A 22,656-nucleotide genomic window follows, 5' to 3' on the forward strand; every position below is an offset into this window, starting at 1 on the left:
TATGCTATATTAAAAATTAAACCTAAAGTAATTATTAAATTGAAATCGTATTTTAAATTTAGTATCAATTTGAATTTCAAAAATAAGGTTACCAACTGACTAAGTAAAAAAAGAATTTGAATTCTCTTTTTTAGTTTTAGTCCAGTTTTCTCTCAAAGTAGGTTTGGGCTATTTATATAACACAAAATTTAATATAACACAAATTTTTTTAAAACTAAAACTTAATCTAATAAAATTATTTTTATCAGATAATCTTATTCATGAATTTGAGTAACTTGAAATCACTTCAAATAAATGAAACTATACACTTATGATTTTTAAATGTTATATTAAGCTGTAGAAAGCTGAGATGCCTTGGCCATAGGTAATTCAAGAAGAGCCTGAACTGTGACACCGACTTTCACAAGACCTCTTTCTTCCAAAATATGATGAGGCAAACAGAGTCTTTCCTGGAAAAAAAAAAAAAAGATATCTGAACATTTGTTTTTCAATAATGCAGTAAAGCCTAAATTAGTCAAAACTGGATTTTTTAAACATGCTTTTTATAAAATTTCATGTGAAGAACACACAAATACTAATTGATTTTAATCTAAAATGTCTGTTGTTTAAAGTAGACTTTTATGTTATAAGATTATTATTTATGAGCTGTGTTTGATCTGATGTTGATCTGCTTGCTCTACCTAAACAAATATTTCTAAGTGAACAGTCATGCTAAATGTTTCCTAAGCTCTTGTGCTGGAACAGACAAAGCACTACAATTCCAGCCAGGAGATCTAAGGGCTATGTAATATGAAGTATTCAACTTTCCTGAGACTCAGTTTCTTCATCCTGAAGATGGAACTATGTGAAAAACAAACAAAACAGCCTGTACATGGAAGCACTTTGTACTGTGCTTCTTTCTATAAGTTCCAAGGTTCCATGATCTCTGATATATATGTACCACTTCAGTAATTTTCTTATCTTAAGGGTGCTTCCCTCCAGCTTCTAGTACTGTTGTGTTGCTTCTTATTTCGAATAATCTAGAATTTGAACAATAGCAACTGTCTCCTCTTCTAAGCACATCACATGTGTCATTTGATCTTCACAACTCCATGAGAAAGAAGTTTAGAGACAACTTTGCATTAGGTTTCATTAGCTTTCATCATTCTCTTCTAACATCCTAAGGTTTTCAAAGGGTTCTATCTTCACTCTCTCCTCACTTTACACCAGGGGTGTGAAACTCATTTTCACTGGGGGCTACATCAGCTTCACAGTTGCCTTCAAAGGTCTGAATGTAATTTCTACTCCTTAACAGTTAAGGAGTAGTTACATTTATAAAGTCCTAAAATTATTTTGGCTCTTTGAAGGCAACCATGAGGTTGATGTGGCCCTCTGTGAAAATGAGTTTGAGATCCCTGCTTTATACTATATCCTCTCCTTGTTATTCCCAAAGCTTTATCAAAACAGCAAGGGTTAACTGAAGTTTTGCATGCATGCATACAACATCAAATAAAGCTATTTGATAGCTATTTTTAAAGAAACAATGCAGTCCATTGCTTCAGTTGGGACACTGTTCACCTCAGGAAAATAAGCTAGTAGTGGATACAGGAATGGCAAACAGACCACTTACAGGCCCCGTATGGCTGATAACTGTATTTTAGTTGGTTAGCACAGTGTTTAAAAACCTATAAACATTATTTGTTTTAAATCTACTGTTTCTTGAAGCACTGGGAGCGTTGGCAAGACTGGACCCCTATTTCTGAATTATAACAACTATTTCCTCCATCTGATGACTTTCAAAAATATATTTCCTGCCCAGATTTCGCTATTAGGCTCCGGATACAAATGTCAACTTCATACAGCCAAATGGAGGTCCAACAGACATATCAAAATCAATGTGTCCACAACAGAACTACTTCCTCACTTAATTAACTGGTCCTTCTTTATTCTATACCTAAGCAAGTAGTACACAGTTTAATCTCTCTCAACAAAAACCTGAGAATCATAATACCCTTTTCTTTCTTCCTCACCCCAATAACCCATTCGCCAAATACTACTGTAATATCACATTTATTAAGAGTTCTCAAAAACCATCTTTTTATATCTATTTTCAATGCAACATTAGTTGCCCTCCTAATATTTTGCTTATGTATTCAAATAACCACTGAGGTACATATCAGAATAGAAAAAGGTTTCAAATCAATGACTTAGTTCCCACCTCACAAAGTAGAAAAGAGCACATTAAACTAATGACAAGCAGAAAGAAGAAAATAATGAAGATGAAAGAGGAAAACAATACAATAAAACAAAATGATAGGGGAAAAGCAATGAAACCACATTAGTTCATTGAGAAGATTTAAAAAATTAATAAACCTCTAGCTACATTAATCAAGAAAAAGAAAAAATGCATAAATTACCAATATCAGAAATAAGAGAAGTAACATCAGAAGAGATTCTTCAAATGTTAAAAAGATAAATAACTTTATAACAATAAGTCTGGTTAAGTAGATAAAATAGACAAATCCTTTGAAAGACAGAATACCAAAGCTCACACAAGAAGAAATTTTAAAAAAACAGAATAGCTTTAACATTTGTTGAAGAAATTTAAATTTTATAATAGACCTAAATGTAAAACCTAAGATTATAAAACTTCTAAAAATAAACATAGAAAATTTTTCTGACCTGGATTTATGCAAAAATATTTTTGGTCTGACACCATGATCAATTTTACCTCAAACAACTGTGGGAATAGGGTGGGGGATGGGGCATGGGAGAGCAATGGGGGGAAGGCGGGACAACTATAACTGAACATAATTTAAAAAATAAAATAAAACAAAATTGCAGGCAAAAACAAAAATAAATCAAAACTGCTCTAAGAAAGATACTACAATAAGAATGAAAGGACAAATCAAAGACTGGGAGACAATGTTTGTAAATCATACATCTGATAAAAGACTTTCTACATATTTTATAAAGAAATCTCAAACTCAATGATAAGAAAACAACCCAATTAGAAATTGACAAAAGATTCAAATGGACACTTCATAACAGAATTCATATAAATGGCAAATAAACCTTGAAAAGTTGATCGACATCATTAGTCTTTAGGCAAATGCAAAGTAAAACCATATTGGCAAACCAGTACATAACTATTATAATGGCTAAAACTGAAAAAAGAACAAAACAACAAAAAAACCCACTGACCATATTACATGTTGTTGAGGAAATGAAGGAGATGTTTTCTTATACACCGCTGATAGAAGTGTTTAATGGTGTGGCCACTTTAGAAAACAGTCTAGTACTTTCTTTTTTTGTTTATTTTTATTTTAATTTTTAAATTAAATTTATCAAGGTGACATTGGTTAATAAAATTATACAGGTTTCAAGTGCGCAATTCTATGTACATAATCTGTATACTGCATTGTGTGTCCACCTTCCAAAGTCAAATCTTCTTCCATCACCATATATTTGGCCCCCACACCCTTTACCCCCACTTCTGCCCCTTCCCTCTGGTAACCACCATACCATTGTCTGCATCTATAAATTTTTTATTGTTTTTCTTCTTAACTAGTTGCATTCAGTTTTATAACCCACATGTGAGTAAATTTATGAGATTGTTGAATTTTTCTGTCTGACTTATTTCACTTAGCATGACATTCTCAAGATCCATTCATGTTATCCCAAATGGCAGTATATCATCTTTTCTTATGCTTGAGTAGTATTTGATTTCAGGAGTGTCCAATCTTTTGGCATCTCTGGGCCACACTTAAAACAAGAGTTGTCTTGGGCCACATTAAATATATTGTGACATGTAATCATTAAAAAACCTCATAATGTTTTAAGTAAACTTATGATTTTGTGTTGGGTTGCATTCATAGCCATCCTGGGCCACAGGTTGGACACCCCTGGATATGTATCACATCTTTATCCAATCATCTATTGAAGGACACGTTGGTTGTTTTCATGTCTTGGCCACCATGAATAATGTTGCAATGAACACAGGGGTGCATATATCTTTGCAAATAAATGTTTTCAAATATTTCAGGTAGATACCCAGAATAGGAGTTGCTGGGTCATATGGCAATTCTATCCTTAATTTTTTGAGGAAGTGCCATATTGTTTTCCATAGTGGCTGTACCAGTTTACATTCCCACCAACAGTGAATGAGGGTTCCTTCTTCTCCAAAACTTTTCCAATGCCTGTTATTGCCTATCTTGTTGATAATAGCCTTTCTAAGAGCTGTGAGATAATATGTCATTGTAGTTTTGATTTGCATTTCCCTAATAGCTAGTGAAGTTGAGCAGTTTTTCATGTATCTGTTGGCCACTGGCTGGCAATTGGTACTTGGGGGAAGTATCTGTTCAGATATTCTGCCCATTTTTAACTGGATTGTTTGTTTGGTGTAAAATTGTATGAGTTTTTTATATATATTGTACTTTGTTATAAGCATATACCTACCATATATTCCAGTCATTTCAATCCTAAGCTCTTAGATATTTACCCAAAAGTAAAGAATTCATACAGCCAAAGAACATAAATGCTCATAGATGCCTTATTTGTAGTAATCCCTAAAGTTGGGAATAACTGAAATGGCCATCAACAAGTCAACAGACCAACAAACTGTGGTATATTCATACTACTCAGCAATAAAAAGAACGACCTATTTACACACGCAACAACATGGAGTCTTAATATAATTATACTGAGTGGAAAAAGCCAGAAAAATTCATATATATTGTATCATTCCATTTATGGACAACATTGGATAGAAAATGCCAACTACACGATTTTAATAGCAGATAAATGGTTTCCTGGTAGAAGGATGGATTGCAAAGGGCCACAAGGAAACTTTTGAGGATAATGTACATGTTCACTACTTTGACTTTGATGAAGTTTTCATGGTGTATATACTTGTCAAAACTTATCAAATTGTACATGTTATTTATATGTACTTTATTTTATGTCAATTGTAGCTAATAAAACTGTTAAAAACACAAAATATCCTAAAATACAAAAAAACAAATGAAAAAAGTGACTAAAGATTACCATTTCTAAGTCATGAAATAACAACTTGAAGCTAAAAATAAAACTTTTCCTTCACTGCCAGTAGCTATAAAGTTTAGAAAATGGGAGTTGTTGACTGTTTCCTCCATAGCACCCCCTCTTATGTTGAGGAAAGGTGGGGCACAAACACTGCCCTACAACAAGTCAGAGAAGACAAGAGTATGCTAAGGAGAATAGTTTTTGTAAGAACTTCCCATTTACCCTCCTTGCTTAATGTATCATGAAGGTGTTTGTAGTATGTTGGACTGTCTTTTTTTCACATAAGAAGATAGAGTATCCAAGTTAAGAGGGTGGGTTCTGGAGTTAGATCACTGGAGCTCATGGCATGGTTCCATTATTTACTAAAAGTGTGACCTTGGATAAGTTTCCTAACCTCTCTCTGTGCCTCAGTGTCCTCATCTATAAAAACATGATTCATTAAAAAATATGTTTACTGAGAACTCTCCTTAAAACATTCTGAAAACAAAAATGGGAAAAATGTATATAATGCATTATTAGGAAAAAACTTTCCTAATTTTTCTATTTTCTCAGTAAAAGATTAAGAGTACAAAAAAGAAAGAACATAAAATGGTTAAGAATTGAAATTTTAAAACATCATGTCAAGCATAGAGAAAATTAGAAGAGAACAGCAAATAGTTTCCATATACACAGCAATTCAACTGGTTCTCTCTGTATAAATTATATTTACTCACTTGAGAAAAGAAGTTAAAGCGGAATCTACAGACTAAATTATTATGACACTTGAAAAGAGAGCTTAACCACCCAACTCATTATATAAGTGTATCAAATCAACACATCATACACCTTAAACTTATGCAATGTTATATGTCAATTACGTCTCAATAAAAATAATTTTTAAAAATTAAACTAAAATTTAAAAAGCACAACTAGATTGCAACCTGCTAACAGTGTCACATCTGCTCAAAAGTGAGTCACATTGACATTAAGCTTACCATGTTTTAAAAAAAACCACATTTTGGTTATTTTCATTACAAATTTATAATATAACTTTAATTGTTAATTTTATAATTGCAACTATTACATAAAATATAAGCTAATTCCTACAAATTTCAGAGTTTTTCCAGTGAGAAATTATCAGAATATGTTACTAAGATTTCCAATTAGACATTTTAAATAAAGTTTAAAACACTGTTCACCTTGAATGTAAATCTTCTAAGAATCTGTCCATGGAGTTATTTTACAAAGGAGTCCAAATGTCCTCCAGCAGAAAAAAGATAGCAGCAATGATCAAAACCAAGTTGTAATATGATTGCTTATTTATGTTTATTCAATGATGTGTACAATGAGTACAATTTTACATATATGTAGCTGTTTCCTAAATGACTTTCAAAATAGCTTAAAAACATTCATTACAGTGCTACCATAGTAAAAGTTGGAACTCTGTACAAGGTATCCATGGAAGGTAATCATTTTCATGTTCAAAAAGCATTATTCATTCCAATTGTAAAGAATAAAAGAAATGCAGTACATATGTAATAAATATTTAAATTATTATTATGTTAGAGAAATTACAATTACCTGTGAGACACCCAACTTTTTACAAGCATCAAGAAAGTTTTCTACATTTCTTCGACATTTTGCCATGCTCAGTTTAGGCTATAAAGTAAGAAGAAAGGGTATATTTACAGGTATATTTATACAGAAATTAATCAAAATTGATATTCTTTAAAAACAGTTTCAATAGAACTTACAATTTGTTGACAAAACTTACCACCGCTGGTGATGGCACATGAATACTAGCTACAGAGCGTGGCCTTATATGATTGGCTAAATGACAAAGAACAACCCCATCCATGAGTGCAGCTCCAATGTCATCAGGCAAAATTACTTTTAACTTGGATTCAAGATTCTATAAAAAACAAGTATAAATCACAGATATTCTACCTAAATATGTTATATATTTATATTACAAAGTATTATATAACCCAAAATTTTAAAGAGTATTGAAAATAAAATCCATATACATTTTTTAAAGATTTTGCTTATTTACTTTTAGACAGAGGGGAAGAGAGGGAGAAAGAGAGGGACAGAAACATCAATGTGTGGCTGCCTGCCATGCACCCCCCTACTGGGGACTTTGCCTGCAACCCAGGCATGTGCCCTGACTGGGAATCAAACCAGCGACCCTTTGGTTTGCAGGCCAGTGCTCAATACACTGAGCCACACCAGCTAGGGCTCCATATATATTGTTAATTTTCCAAGTTAAACCCATTCATACAAAGCAGATCTGAAAGGTCAATCAGACTTACATTGCGAAGTTGTCGTATTTGCTCTCGTTCTTCCCGTAAATGTTCCATCTTTCTTCTCATTGTAAATCCAGGATCCGCTGCCCCATATTCCTGGCGAGATGAGCGGCTAAAAGCTATAAAAACAGAAATTTCCTAATTTATAACAAAGCTAATAAGAAGGATCAACCATCGGTAGGGAAAGAGGCATGATAAAAAGAATCAATACAAAATTTCACTGAACACTATTACTTTATAATACATTCTAAATATTTTTATAGAATATAATCGAAATCTACTTATCTGCATAATTGAAAGCAACAGGGAAGACAAGTGTAACCATTTCTACCACCTATATATGTTCTTATATAAATATACATTTTTAGAAATTTATGATCCAGCTTAAAAATTATTAAACATAAATCAGCCTTTATTATTATCTTTAAAGAAAAATGAAATTATTCTTGAAGGTCAATAGTTATTCAGGAATAAAAACTGTAATTCAATACCTTGCCAAGTAACATGGATCCATTTTCTTTTGGGCTTGCCAAATGCGAAAAGATCCCTTTTTAAAACCACAATATAATGGAGTGCTATAATTTCAAACAGTGTTTGGTTTGCTGGCAGAGTGGTCATTCTAATAGCAGTCACAGTAGTGTAGAAATAAGACTGCAGTATATCTAAGGCAAAAAGCTGAGGTTTCAGGAGCTTGAAGGTAAAGAGGAAGAAAGAAATGGGGAATGGGAATTGGAAAGACAAATAAGGTTAAGAGAAAATTACTTTTGGAGAGGGGAAAGAATCTGCGTGTACTTAAAACTATGGAATCAAATCCCACTTAAGCTTGGAAACTCTAGTTTCATATATAACCAATAAATTTTATTTGCAGAATATATATTTACCTGATCTAGGCTTCAAGCCAAAAGGACCATGTGAAAAACCATCAGTTTTATCATATTCCTAAAAACAGAAAATAAAACCTGTTTTCTTTCAAAATAATTACGGTAGTTATTCATATCCATTCCAATTTTGAGAAGTATTTATTTTTTCTATTAGTGAAGTAAAAAAAGCCAAACTGCATTTCCATTTAAATTGATAATTTCACTTTTAAAAGGTATATAAATATTTGCTAATTGACCTGATTATATAAGCCTTTAAATATTTTTCTCCCATAGTATAAGTAAAATCAAAAGTCAAATTATTGAAGTATATAAATTTAATAGATATTATTTTTAAGTAAACAACAAAGTCTGAAATGAAGTAAACTTCAGTGAAAAGATAAGTGAAATTAACAACATTTACTTAGCATATACCATGGAGCTGACACTTAGGGGACACTATGAGGCAAAAATATACATGCATACTAACAGGAACTCCAGAATGAGAGACAATAAATTATTATGTCTTCTTTTTGAATGCACATTGCTTCAAAGTGCTTTCACACAGTTACATGCTGTGGAAAGAACTGTGGCATATTTTAAAAATCTGAACTTCAAAAAAGGCAAATGAACTCATCATAAAGCTTAGGTTAAGTCTTAGGCAGAACATTTAATTTCTCTGTGATTTTCTTCATCTTTAAAATGGGATATTGTGAAGATTAACTGAGATAACTACAACACTTTGTAAAGTGGTAAGATAATGTAATGTTAGCAGCATCTTATTTAATCTGTGCAACAATTGTGAAGTATATACAGTCTGGGTTTCAGTCACTTCTCCACCACTTATTCACTGGGGTCTTTCGGCAAAGTTTATCAGTCTCTTCAGCTGTAAAATAATGAGGCTAATACCCAGTTCATAGGACTTCTCTTAGATTCAAATTTACAGGCAAGCCTTTGTTAGTAGTAAAGTTCTATACCATTTTTTAAAGATTTTATTTACTTATCTTTAGAGGGGAAGGGAAGGAGAGAAAGAGAGAAATATCAGTGTATGGTTGCCTCTCACGCGTCCCCTTCTGGGAACTGACCTGCAACCCAGGCATGTGCCCTGACTGGGAATCGAACCTTGATCCTCTGGTTCGCAGGCCCTTGCTCTAGCCACTGAGCTACACCAGCCAGGGCTATACCATTTTTTTCATCCTTTTCCTTTCACAGATGAAATGGAAGCAATCAGAATTTTGTTGATTCTCCGAATTTTCTGATTAACATGTGATATATAGTTCAAGTTGAATGTTAATTGAGCTACCAAAACACACGCTCACCAATCTAAGCATCCGCAAGCCTCACAGTTTGTCTTCATTATTTTGCTAAAATGTTATGAATTCACAGACAAAATTTTTACTTATCCAAATGCAAGCAAAATGTATTATATAAGCAATGTAATTTACTTGAGAAAACTGGCACCAATACTTTCCCCATGACCAATGATCATAAAAATCACAAAGCAATTAGGCAAATAAGTAGTCACTTATATGCTTACATTTGTTATAATTGAAAGTAAAAGACTTACAAAAGCATATGACAAAGACTAATTTTAAGATATCCTAATTTAAACTATTTTCCAAAAGAATGTAAACCATTTTACCTGCCATACAAGTAATTTAGAAACATGTTTATAAAACTAACATCCAATTTTATTTAAAAGTTTTAATCACTTACTAATGTCAACACTTTTGTAGAATACTAAATAAGGTAATTTTAAATAGAAAAAGATACTGTTTAAAAATTTAAAAATTTATCTCTTGTTGTAAAGCAATAGGTTTAATCAAATTAGAATAATCAATTATTCAAAACACTGGAGTATTTGACTGAGATCTCACAAACTTTCATCTAGCCCTTCTCCCTTCCCCCACTCCAGTGTAAGATGCTAAGAAATGTGTACCCTCCTGTCGATAGGAACAACCCACAGCAGGGATGTTTCCCGTGGAAAAAGGAAGTTTCTCTTGCATTGCTTTCAGACCTAATTGGTTATGAGAAAAACCAAAGGCCACTGCACAATGCTGAAGTAGTTTGTTTTTAAAATTAAAATTTTAAAGCTGTTTCTATCACTTATTTCAAAATATGGATTATACAACATAAAAATCATATAAATTGAATGCTTTTCTGTGATCTAGATGCATCTGTCAATGAGTGAATATGTTATATTTATTATGAATATGTGTACAAAAAGATGGTAGTGTTCTTAAGATTCTTTATAGGCTATGTATGTACAAATTAACCTATGTGGCTTTCTAAATATGGGTGAATAAATTACATTGGAAAAAAAAAGATGAGGTTAGAGAAAAGAGACAAGAAAGAAACTTATACAAACATATAAAAACAGAATTTGTACCTCAGATGATATTGAAGATTGTGGTAAGACATTAGCATTATCACTGTCTTGCTAAAACATAAAAATAAAAAGATGAAAGATGAAATTAAAACATGAATGATGATATAGACATATAAATAGAAACTGAAAATTGTTTTGATCAACTGCTAAAGAAAGAATCTAGAAAATACCATCTACCACCTTGTTGCTTAAAGTGTTGTCTGTGAATCAGCAGCATCAGCATCCTCTGGGAACTTGTTAGAAAGGCAAAGTCTCAGGCCTCACCCAAGACCTAATCTGTATTTTAATAGGATCTCCAGGTGACTAATAAGCCCTTAAAAGTTTTAGAAGTACTATCTACTCACACAAAGTATTTTCCTATAAATGTATTTCCTTTAAATATCACAAAGGAAAAACTCTTATTTCTTAGAAAAGATCCATGTGTTAAGGTTCATTTCTGGTGGGAAATGGCAATAACACATTACAATCTGGGCATGGAAAAATTCTATCACTCCAAATAAAAACATTTATCTAGAAAATTATGTACAGCACAGGTGGCAAACACAAGGCCCAAGGGCGGAATCTAGCCCTCCACCTTGTTTTATCTGCCCCGGCACCTTGTTTCTACCCGGTGGCAGTGCAGAGCTCCTTGCCCCTACTTAAGAAGCAGTTACATTTATACAGTCCTAAAATTATATTTGGCCCTTTGAAGGCAACCATGAGGCTGATGTGTCCCCCAGTGAAAATGAGTTTGACACCCCTGAGAGCTTAGAAATAATTCCAAATAATTTAATTGCATAAAATAATATTAAGCAGTCTATGTTTTTTGAATGACTACTACCAACCAAATACAAAAATCTAAACATTTAATCTTGAATCTGCATACCACACAGGACATTTACTCACCATTCAACAAATGATTACCAACTACCCAGTATATGTTAGACACTGCACTAAGTATTGGGAATACTGAAATTTAGTAAAATGTTATCCACTGAAGGATCTCCAATCTGAGGGAAAAAAGATTAATTGATAGAGGTAATACAACCTTCTTAAGTAAAAGGACAGAGCTTTGAATGTCATATCATGAGGCACAGATAATGGCGCTTGGAAAGATGGTGCTGGAGATTGAGAAGGGCAAGTTTCCTGAGAAACAAAAAACAAAACAAAACAAAACAAAAAACTGAGTGGGTGTTTACCAGAAAAAGAAGGGAACAGCATTGCAAGATGAGAGGACAAAAACAAAGGCACAGAAGCAATGAAAGAAGAGTGCGGAAAACCTTGGAGCAGTTCCCTGTTGCTGGAGACTTCAGTGAAAGGAGAGCAAATTGGGAGTTGAGGCTAATATGGTAAGCAGAGAATTGACTAAGGAATTAGAATTTATCCTCTAGGTGATGAGGAGACATTGTGAAGCTTTCTAAGCAAGGGAATAGCCTGGTCATATCTGTGTTCTTTAAAACAGTCATTGTGGTTGCAGAGAGAATGGACTAGACAAAGGAAGACATGAGTAAGGTTGCTACTACAGTCAAGAAATGGTGAGGGCCTGTGACGGGGCAAAAAGAGCAGATATGCAGGTATGGAATATATTGAAAATGTTTCAGTATCAAATAAAAATAGGCCCTGCCGTGGCTGGTGTAGCTCAGTGGATTGAGCATGGGCCTGTGAAGCAAAGGGTCGCCAGTTCAATTCCTAGTCAGGGCACATGAGAGGTAACCATACAGATGTTTCTCTCCCACTCTTTCTCCTCCCCTTCCATCTCTCGATAAGCAAACAAACAAACAAACAAATAAATAAATAGGCCTTGGTAACTGATTGGATATAGAGGCAGGTAGGACCAAAGTAGGTATAAAATAAAAAGGGCCAGGAAGAACAGCCAAGATGAATCACGACACTAGCTCTGTTTTCAGCAAATGTTTTCTGTGTGATTCTATTTCATAAAATTAGAGTTCTCAGAAGCCCTGCCAAGAGCCAACATCAAATTAACTATGAACACCTCCAAACAAAATACACAAAGCTGAAGTATTCATGGTAATGAGACTATCATTTCAAAAATTCTAGGCTGCTGCAGTTTAAAATGGTGAGGTAAAAAAATGTACAGTAATGCAAAAACTGTAGTAATCTAATTTTAAACATTAAAATAGTACAAAGAATTTGTGAAAATATATTAATAAATCCCAAACAAATCTCAATAGACCGCCAGATTGATTTAGGAAGAAGATGGTAAAAATGTAAAAAATTTAAATTTATGAGTTAAAGTTTCATGATGAATGTTAAAATTCTAAAATTGAACTATCAGAAATTCCATTATAAACAAAGAGCACATAGCAATTACATGATTAAATTAATAATTATATGATAACACTTACTTTTTATTATTGCAGAAAACCCAGGCATTAAATCAATAATGAAGACACTGAAACATGGATTACAATTTACTCTAATTTAGTCAACTACATATGAGAAGTAAATATTTTAAGTAATTGATAATATTACCCTCTTTCTCACCTCATCATTTTCATTGCCACTTGAACTCTTCCTTGATGATTTATACTGAAAAATATTTCAAACACATATTTTTCCTTGAACATATGAGTTCTCTACTAGTAACTTATATATGAGGTTTATTCATATTTCAGTATTTTGTTAAATTATCTAATACTAAGTTTAATTACATAAGCAGTTTAAAGAGTCCTACCACTTACTAATAGCTAATACATACAGGGTCCAGTACAACTAATGCCCATTTTTTACTACAAAAAATCTTTTACTACAAAATCATAAGCATGTAACTCTGTAACATAACAATATCACATTCAAGCACACCATACGACATTTTAGGTGAAATGTTCAAATTAAAACTATAAATTACCACCGTATATTGTTACCCTACCAATGACACTCACTCAAGCAGGCCTTACTTTTGCTGGACTGTGTACAGTATGTGCAAGGCACTGTTTTACATACTTTACATATATCAAGTAACAATTCTTCCTTAAACAAATCCATTTTCCATTCATTCCATTTTGCAATCTGAAGGTTGTCTTAAATGTTCCTTTTTCTTAATCCAGTACATCGCATGTGTCATCAAGTTACTTTTTTTGTTATCTCAAACTTACGTCTGAATTCTCGTAACTATCACCTTATCCTGGGCCCTATCTCATACTTAGTCTATAATCTCATCATTCAAAATGTCATTATGAAGAAACCTACTTATTTTAAGTTAAAAAAACCCACTACATTAAATGTATATATTGACTATACAATAATAGTAATAGTGATAATAGCTAACACTATGCTAGCACTTTATACCAGGTACTGATTGAAATGTCTTACATGTATTAACCCACATAATCATCATAACACCTCTGAAGTAAATACTATTATCTTCATTTTATACTTAGGCACAGAGGCAATATAGTCAATATAAAAAATGCTACTATATGAAAATGTGCTTCTTACAATGAAGAAAATACAGTATGACAACCACTAGAGTTCTCACTTTTGATTCTTCTTTACCACAAATAATCTTGCAAATCAGTGGCAGATTAATCTTCTCCAAATACTACTTGCAACTCAGGACTCTCCTGTTAAAAAAAAACTATTAACTTCTAGATTATGTCTAAATTACTTTGCCTGGCATTCAAGGTGCTCTTTAATAGCCCCATTTACTTTTGTAGCTTTATCTTCCATAAGTCTTGGAAAAAGAGATAACCTATTTCCTCGCTCAACCACAAACTGGGGGCTGAGCAGAATTAGGGATTACAAATACAAAGCCTAAATTCCTCCACTGTCTCTCCTGTGACTTAAGACAATTCTCATTAATCTATCAGGGTGCTCTTTTCAGCTGATCCCAGATATAGTTTCAATGTTTTCAATCCAGTGTTCCAGACTGCCAAAGAATCAAGTTTGCTTGTGTAAATAAAACTATTTGCTATTGATCCTTGCTTATGTCATTCTTGGTTCTCTATTCTACTTCAACAAAGTATGTCATTAAGACAGCAGACAACCGGACTCCAAGATGCCATCAGTCATACCAGCAAAGAAGAAACTCATGGATATCAAAATAAGGGAGCTGCCAAGCTGGAAACTGATGCGGGATTCTACCCCTAAAGGCACTGTTGAAACATTTCTAAGACATTACTATATGTTGGTATTACCAGAAGTATGTCAGCCCTGGCTCAGTGGTTTGAGTGCTGGCCTGCAACCAAAGGGTCACCAGTTCAATTACCAGTCAGGGCACAGGCCAGGGTTACAGGCCAGGTGCCCAGTAGGGGGTATACAAGAGGCAACCACACATTGATGTTTCTCTCCCTCTCTCTCTTCCCCTCCCCTCCCTTCCCTAAAAATAAATAAATAAAACCTTTAAAACAAAGAGGTACGTCAATGTGAAGAAAGAAAGTATTGTTGGGGTTTCTATCCTGCTGGCAGGTTAAGTACTTTTCCACTACTGCCAAAGAACTCAACAGTGAGCATCTAGGCAAGTACCACTGAAAAGAGCCCAGAATAAAGGGAACAGTCTGCATTCCTGACCATGACCTTCTTTGTCAGGCATCTCAATCTTTGCTAAATGCTTTCATATTCTAATTGAGAATTAACACCCAATAACAGATGACTGTCACAAAAACATACACCCAAAACAAAACAAAATGACATTTGAGTGAATAATAAGCTAGTATTTATAAAGTGCATACTCTGTGGCAAGTGCTATTCTAAGAAATTTACATTACATTATTCAATAGTTATAATAATCTTTTTTTAAAGATACTATTAGGGCCATTTGATCTTTAAAAATTGAGTTCAGCAAGGTTAGGTAATTCACCAATGACAAACGATAAGTAGATATTTCAAGTAATGACTGGAACCCAAGTAATTTGATTCTAGATGCTCAGGTTCTTAATCACTATAATATACTCCCATCTCTAAATCCTGAATAATTAGTAGGAATGTACCAGGAATAAAAGGGCTAATGGGGATTCCCAGAAAAAGAAAGCACAACAGAATAAAAAAGCTCAGCCTCTGCAAAAACAAACAAACAAACAAAAGCAAAAACCAGTCATGTGGCTAGTGAGAGGAGTGAATTGAGGCAGGAAATAAAACTTAAGAGAAGTATGGTCCATGAAGTTTTGAATATGTCCAAACTTTATGTTATTAATAATGGGGAGTTAGTACAGAAATTTAAGTCAAGGATCTCTCCCAAAGTTGTGAAAGTAGAGAAAGGGGACCATTAAGAAGTTATTACAGCCCACTACACTTTAATTCTTTTTTAACAAAAAAAGTTACTGCAATTGCCCAGACAAGAAAAATGAAGATTACAAGGAAAGCCAAATAGCTGAGATGGAAAGTATGTGATAAATTGAAAAAAGGATGTTTAATTAACATCCTGGTGACCAATTAGGTGAGGGGAATGAGAGGTGAAAACACAAGAAGGATATGAGTTATAAAGCTTAGACAATAGACCAGATACCAGAACTACCATTAACAAAAATAAAGAATAAAAAGAAGCCCTGGCTGGTGTAGCTCAGTGGATTAAGCATGGGCTGGGAACCAAAAGATCGCAGTTTGATTCCCAGTCAGAGCATATGCCTGGGTTGCAGGCCAGATTCCCAGTAGGGGATGCATGAGAGGCAACCACACATTGATATTTCTCTCCCTTTCTCCCTCCCTTCCCTTCTCTCTAAAAATAAATAAATAAAATGGTTTTAAAATTTTTAAAAAAAGAATAAAAAGGAGAAGCAAATTCTATGGTGGGGGGGCCAAGAAGGGAAGAAATTGAATGTGACATAAATGTAGGGCATCCTGACAATTAGAAATATAGGTCTGGAGACTAGAAAAAGTTTATGGAATATAAATTCAGATCCAGATGAATATAAAAGACATATGAAGTCATAAAAGTTTCAGAGACAGTTTTTAGACTAATAAAAAGATGAATCCCTAAAGATCAAGCAGAAGAAAAGTTAGAAAAAAAATTAGACAAAAACATCAAAAAGAAAACAAACATTTAGAAGAAAAATGAGTTTCGAGAAGTACGTGGCCCTGGCTGATGTGGTTCAGTGGACTGAGTGCCGACCTGTAAACCAAAGGGTAACTGGTTCAATTCTCAGTCAGGGCACATGCCTGGGTTGTGGGCCAGGTCCCCAGTGGGGGGGGGGGGGGGTGATAGGCAACTACACACTGATGTTTCCCTGTCTTTCTCCCTCTCTTCCCCTCTCTCTAAAAATAAAGGAGGATGTGGTCATCATTGTCAAATGCTACAGTACATTTTACCTTTTGTAGGTTTATGTGAAGCTCTAGTGAGGGGCTATTTCAATGGAGGAATAGAGGTGAAAGCCAGACTGCAGTGGGTTAGGAGTGATCAGAAAATGGAGACTGAAAAATGGCAAGTGTTGTTCTAAAAAAAAACAAAGAGAGAAGGCAGCAGCTGAAAGGGGAATCTGGAATAACAGTAGAGATCTGAGCTTATTTATAAGATGGAAAGTATAGAGATTTTAAAAAGGATATAGAAAAGTAAGTGAATAATTGATAAAGGAAAGAAGTAGAGGATGATGTAGTCAAGAACTTACATAATAAGACTAGTATTACTGTTACTCAATTACTATTCTAATTAAAAGTATTCATTATATATGAAAACTTAGAAAACCATTATTTAGTTTGCATTACTGCACATTGCAATATGTATATATTAAGGTTTTACTAAATAAATATTAAATCTTAATATATACATAGATTTTAAAATACTGGGTAAATCCAAATTTTTTACTAACTCAACTGAGCTGTCCTCAGTTAATATTATTCTGAATAACTGAAGTTTTATCATATCTAAATTTAAATACCACAATAAAGGCCTGTTCTGAAACAGGTCAGTTCATCTCTGAAGCCTAGATTAAGTTTACAGGCAAGACAGTTAACTACGAACAAATTCTGACTCAGAACAAATCAGGTTATTTCAGAAGCCCAGCTGGTTTCCTTTTTCTAGTATAAAATTAAGCATGATCATATATATATATATATATATATATATATATATATATATATATATATATATTTATCTTGGAGGTTAGCTTTTAAATTAAAATATTGTACTGTACTCACAGATATGTATTTTGTGAGTCGTTATGTTGTATCACAGTAGTAATGAGATACATTTGAAGACATATATGTATGACATTTCAGTAAATCAAATAATCCTTAAAAGTAACTAGGTACAGTAATTCTAATGTTTCCTAACATTTTAGTTTAAAAATCAATCATCAAATGCATTCAGAAATTCATGTGTTACTGTGCTTACAAGAAACTAAAGCTACTAAATTACATTAAAATAATTTATCAACAAGAGGTTAGATTTTCATATTTTATTGTGTATCTTAGTAAAATAATATTAATACATTTTTATAAAAGATTTTAATAAGGTAATCTATTTCCTACGATAGCTTTACTTTGAGAAATGCAGTGATTTTATTTTGGCAACAAGGACATTCAATTTTATTTACCAGAGTAGTATGTGATAATGGCCAAGGAGTCTGAAAGAGTTAATGTACCTCCCCTAAAGTAATTTATTTACTCATATAATCTGACCCAATTTATATTCTTGCTCATATAACCTGGGCAATATGTTGAAACATTTTTTTACTTAGTTTCAGGGTCTTTCCTGAAAAACATACCACCCAAAATTAGTTTGACAACTAAGAAGCAATACTATAGTAACATACACAACAAACACACAGAATAACACACATACACAAATACACATACACTTTCAATAAATACACTGAATAACAGCACCAGAAATAATTTACCATGTAACATAAAGAAAATCTATAGCTCAGTCCTTTCATGTGTTAGGATAAAGTTTCACAAAAGCTCTCTATGTTTCAGAACACAGCAAAGCAAAAGAAGCTGTTGTTGAGCGAACTCGGATAATTTGATAGAAATCTCTAGGGCAGTATATTTTAATATTTAATGAACTATAAATTCATATTTAGTTCACTAATTTATCTTATGAAAAACCCTTTTGATTCTCAGGAGATAGGTAATTAAGAGAAATTTTTCTTTTGAAAGAAAGACACTTCACAAAATTGATGTTTTAATCATAAACATACTGGAAATTGTAAGTAATGGTTTGTATTTGTACTTAATTTACAGAGCAGTATCTCAACTATATATATATATACACACACATATATATACATATATATGTATATATATGTATATGTGTATATATATGTGTATATGTATATATACATATATATGTGTGTATATATATATTTTACATTTTAGGAGAAAATTGCTGACATTTTATTTTTGTTAACTGTCCTAACACTGACATCTTCTGACAGCTGAGGAGAACTACATTATCTTCTTAAAATATTACCCAGTGACTGAAACTTATCTTTGCACCTATTTAAGTATGGATGAAATTAACATTTGTTGAATAATGATTATGCAATGGACACTTCAAAGATTATTTCATTTGATGTCTTAGCAACTTATAAAAGAACAATATTATAGAAGGTACGTTTGTGCGACAAAAATAAAATATTTATCAACAAAAGATACTATTAAATCAAACTCTTTATTTATTTAGGATTTTTTTTGCATTTCTTATTTTATTTTATTTTATTGATTATGCCATTACAGTTGTTCTATTTCCCCCATTCATTCCCCTCCACCCTGCACACCCCTCCCCCACCATTCCCTCCCTTTACTTTATGACCATGTGTCCCAAGTTCTTTAGATTCGGTATTTCCCATACTATTCTTGCCCTCCCCCTATCTATTTTCTACCTACTGTCTATGCTACTTATTTTCTGTACCTTCTTCCCCCTTCTCCCCCTCCCACTCCCCAGTTGCTAACCTTCTATGTTATCTCCATTTCTATGGTTCCTCTGCTGATATCGCTGTCTGCTTAGTTTGCTTTTGTTTTAGATGTGGTTGTTAATAACTGTGAGTTTGCTGTCCTTTCCCTGTTCATATTTTTTATCTTCTCCCTCCTAGATAAATCCCTTTAATATTTCACATAATAAGGGCTTGGTGATGATGAACTCTTTGAATTTGATCTTATCTGAGAAGCACTTTATCTGCCCTTCCATTTTAAATGAAAGCTTTGCTGGATAGATCAACCTTGGATGTAGGTCCTTGCCTTTCATGACTTGAAATACTTCTTTCCAGAACCTTCTTGCCTGTAAGGTCTCTTTTGAGAAATCAGCTGACAATCTGATGGGAACTCCTTTGTAGGTGACTGTCCTCTTATCTCTTGCTGCTTCTAGGATTCTCTCTTTCATTTTAATCTTGGCTAATGTAATTATGATGTCTTTGGGACAATGAGAGTCTTTGGGACTCTCTGAGCTTCCTGGATTTCCTGGAAGTCTATTTCCTTTGCCAGAATGGGGAAGTTCTCTTTTATTATTTGTTCAAATAAGGTTTCCACTTGTGACTGTTCCTTTTCCCCTTCTGGTACCCCTATAATTTGGATGTTGGAACGTTTAAAGATGTCCTGGAGTTTCCTAAGCCTCTCCTCATTTTTTTGAATTCTTGTTTCTTCATATTTTCCTGTTTGACCATTTTTTTTCTTCCTTCTGGTTCACTCCCTTGATTTGAGTCCAGTTTCCTTTTCATCACTATTGGTTTCCTGTGCCTTTCCCTTCATTTCAATTAGTTTAGCCTTCATATTTTCCTCTAATTTGTGACCAACATCGACCAGTTCTGTGAGCATCCTGATCACCAGTGTTTTGAACTGTGCATCTTAAAGTTTGGCTACTTCTTGGTCGCTTAGAGTTATGGGTTCTGGGGCTTTGAGTTCTTCTTGAGCCATGTTTTGGTCTGTTTGTGCCTGTTATGTATGAGGAGCAGAACCTTAGGTGTTTACCAGGTTGGGGCCGCCCAGGTCGCTGGTTTGTGATGCTGTATGTGGGGGCAGGGTCCGAGCGGGGCAATAACGATCCCCTCTGCTGCTTCCCGCCACTGGGGCCTTCGTGGTCTGTCTCAATGCTCGCCCCTTTGCTGGTTTACCTGCACGCGAATGTGTGACCTCGGTCAGCCTGCCGCCTTGTGCCCTCACTGGGTCCACCCGTCACAACCCCACACCTGGGATCCGCCAACCACCAACTGGGCGCCTGGGTTGGTCTGACTGAGTCTTCCTTCGCAACCTCACTCAGAGTCACTGGCTCCACCCCGCTTACTGGTCTGGCTGAAGGGTTCATTGTTGCTGGAAGTTATAGTTCAATTTTCTATGTTTTGGTTGCGTTTTTTGGTACTAAAATTTTGTTGTCTTTAAACTTGGTTGTGTGAGAAAGCACGGTATTTCCACTTTTGCCTCCATCTTGGCAGAAGTCCTATTTTTAGGAAATTTTTATTTTATTTTTTCCATTACCATTTATCCCCCTCATACCCTCTTCCACCTCTATCCACCCCTCCCCACACCTGAGGTCACGGAAGCCTCTATTAAGACTTTATTGAGAAGTTTACCTAAGTTACTGTAAAATATTTAGAAAACAACAAAACTGTATTGATTTGAAACTGTTCATTTGACAGTAGGCTATCCACGGTAAGTAAACAGGCAGCGTAGTATACGCTCTTGGTTCAAATCATGCTTAAATGCTTCTTAGCTACGTGACCTCAAGCATATTACTTCGCCTCTCTGTGCCTTAATTTCCCCATCTATAAAATAAAAATGGTAATTATTGTAGTTACTTCATAAGGTTGTTACAAAGATTACATGTGTTGATATTTTTAAAGTATTTAGAACACTTCCTGGCACTTACTAGGAGCTATGTGTTTTGATAAATAGATTTTGTATTCTTTTACTATACCAATAGATTAAATAAATATTAAAAAGTGGGAAGTTTTCAGGAACTACTATAAGGGACACATGGACAAAACCAAAGGGGGGTAGGATCAAGGGTGTGAGGTGGGGATGGCTGGGCTGGGAGGCATGGTAGGGGGAAAATGGAAACAACTGTACTTGAACAACAGTAAAAAAAAGTTTAAAAAATTTCTTTTATTGGTTTGAAATACTAAAATTTCTCCATGTCATTAGTCATTCATTAACTTTTACCTATTAACAAATTTTATGGAGCACCTTTGTTCAAGCCTCCATAAACTAAAAGAAGAGGCTCTAAAATAAGTACCAGAATGTTAATCTAACTACAGATCTGTAAAAAGTTGGGATAAATAGACTTTCATCATTACTGACCAGGGTTCTGCTTAGAATGCCCTTCTCTTTTTCCCTATGTGTTTTATTTCTTCATTATCTCTCCCATTGAACAGGTAACATGAAGCTCATTAAAAAGATTCAGTAATTATTTGTTGAAGGATGAAACTTATCACATACTTCTCACATTTAAATATTTTTGTTTTGGTAATATGATGCTATTTCCAAATGTATGTTAATAATCCCATATAAGGAACAGATCAATGTGCATGAAGACCCACTGCTAGCAAACAGAGAAAAACATGAAATGTTCTCCTATTTATTAGTGATATAAACTTCAAATTACTACCTATAATTTAGCTTAGAACTACGCATTCTGACAAAATTATTATATTATTAAATGAAAATTAGGCTTTGGTAAACAACAAAGGTACAGTAAGACAAGAGAATTTGCTACTCATGGACAAGGAGCTTGTTTGTACTATTCATTTGAATTGGAAATTCCAATAGTGGATTCTGACTAGTACTAAAGATTATTCCAATTCCAATAACTGGCATCTGAAAATCAGCAGACCTAAACTGATACAGGGTGCAGCCAAGGGGGAGCCCCCCAAAAAGATTTGAAATGTTGTCCAGAACTCAAAGTGTATAGGAATATTGGAGAGACATATAAGATGTCTTCACCCCTTCCCCCGACAGATGTGAGTTGGAGGAAGGGACACATGGAGCAGGAACATGCAGGGCTGTTTTGTACAGTCACAGCCTTGCAGCTAATCCATGGCATGGTCATTTAACATATCTATAGCCTTTGGCGGGTCACTTGGATATGTTAAATGGCTGTGGCCAGGCTTAGAGCTAGGGGGATGAAGTCACTTCCCCCAAGATGTAACTGGGGGCAGGTCCCCCAAGTTACAACACTTGCATGGGAGCTTGGAGAAGATTGGCTCTAGGACATGGGACCATACCTGCCCAGACTAAC

The 22,656-nt window shown here is 34.1% G+C and overlaps 1 protein-coding gene and 1 non-coding gene across 5 annotated transcripts in view; both read right to left on the reverse strand.

Moving 5' to 3' along the window:
• Positions 1-259: 259 nt before the first annotated feature.
• LRCH2 (leucine rich repeats and calponin homology domain containing 2) overlaps positions 260-22,656 on the reverse strand; it is a 148,517-nt gene continuing 126,120 nt past the window's right edge. For 2 of the 4 annotated variants that reach the window (XM_053657502.1, XM_053657500.1), the window contains 7 exons: positions 13,038-13,082; positions 10,554-10,604; positions 8,189-8,246; positions 7,314-7,426; positions 6,776-6,913; positions 6,583-6,660; positions 260-449 (listed from right to left, as the gene is read on the reverse strand). In XM_053657502.1, coding sequence (XP_053513477.1) covers positions 330-449; positions 6,583-6,660; positions 6,776-6,913; positions 7,314-7,426; positions 8,189-8,246; positions 10,554-10,604; positions 13,038-13,082 — 603 coding nt within the window. In that variant the 3' untranslated portion in view covers positions 260-329. Of the gene's footprint in view, positions 450-6,582; positions 6,661-6,775; positions 6,914-7,313; positions 7,427-7,806; positions 7,998-8,188; positions 8,247-10,553; positions 10,605-13,037; positions 13,083-22,656 lie in introns of those variants that run through there. The other 2 variants (XM_053657501.1, XM_053657503.1) reach the window with 2 other exon arrangements.
• Positions 10,096-10,224, reverse strand: LOC119034565 (small nucleolar RNA SNORA35). The gene has a single exon (XR_005079584.1). It is a non-coding gene; the product is annotated as a small nucleolar RNA SNORA35 (small nucleolar RNA).

This window comes from Artibeus jamaicensis, unplaced genomic scaffold, assembly GCF_021234435.1.
Source record: "Artibeus jamaicensis isolate MK-2021 breed Jamaican fruit bat unplaced genomic scaffold, CSHL_Jam_final scaffold_461, whole genome shotgun sequence".
In the NCBI taxonomy this organism is placed as follows: domain Eukaryota; kingdom Metazoa; phylum Chordata; class Mammalia; order Chiroptera; family Phyllostomidae; genus Artibeus; species Artibeus jamaicensis.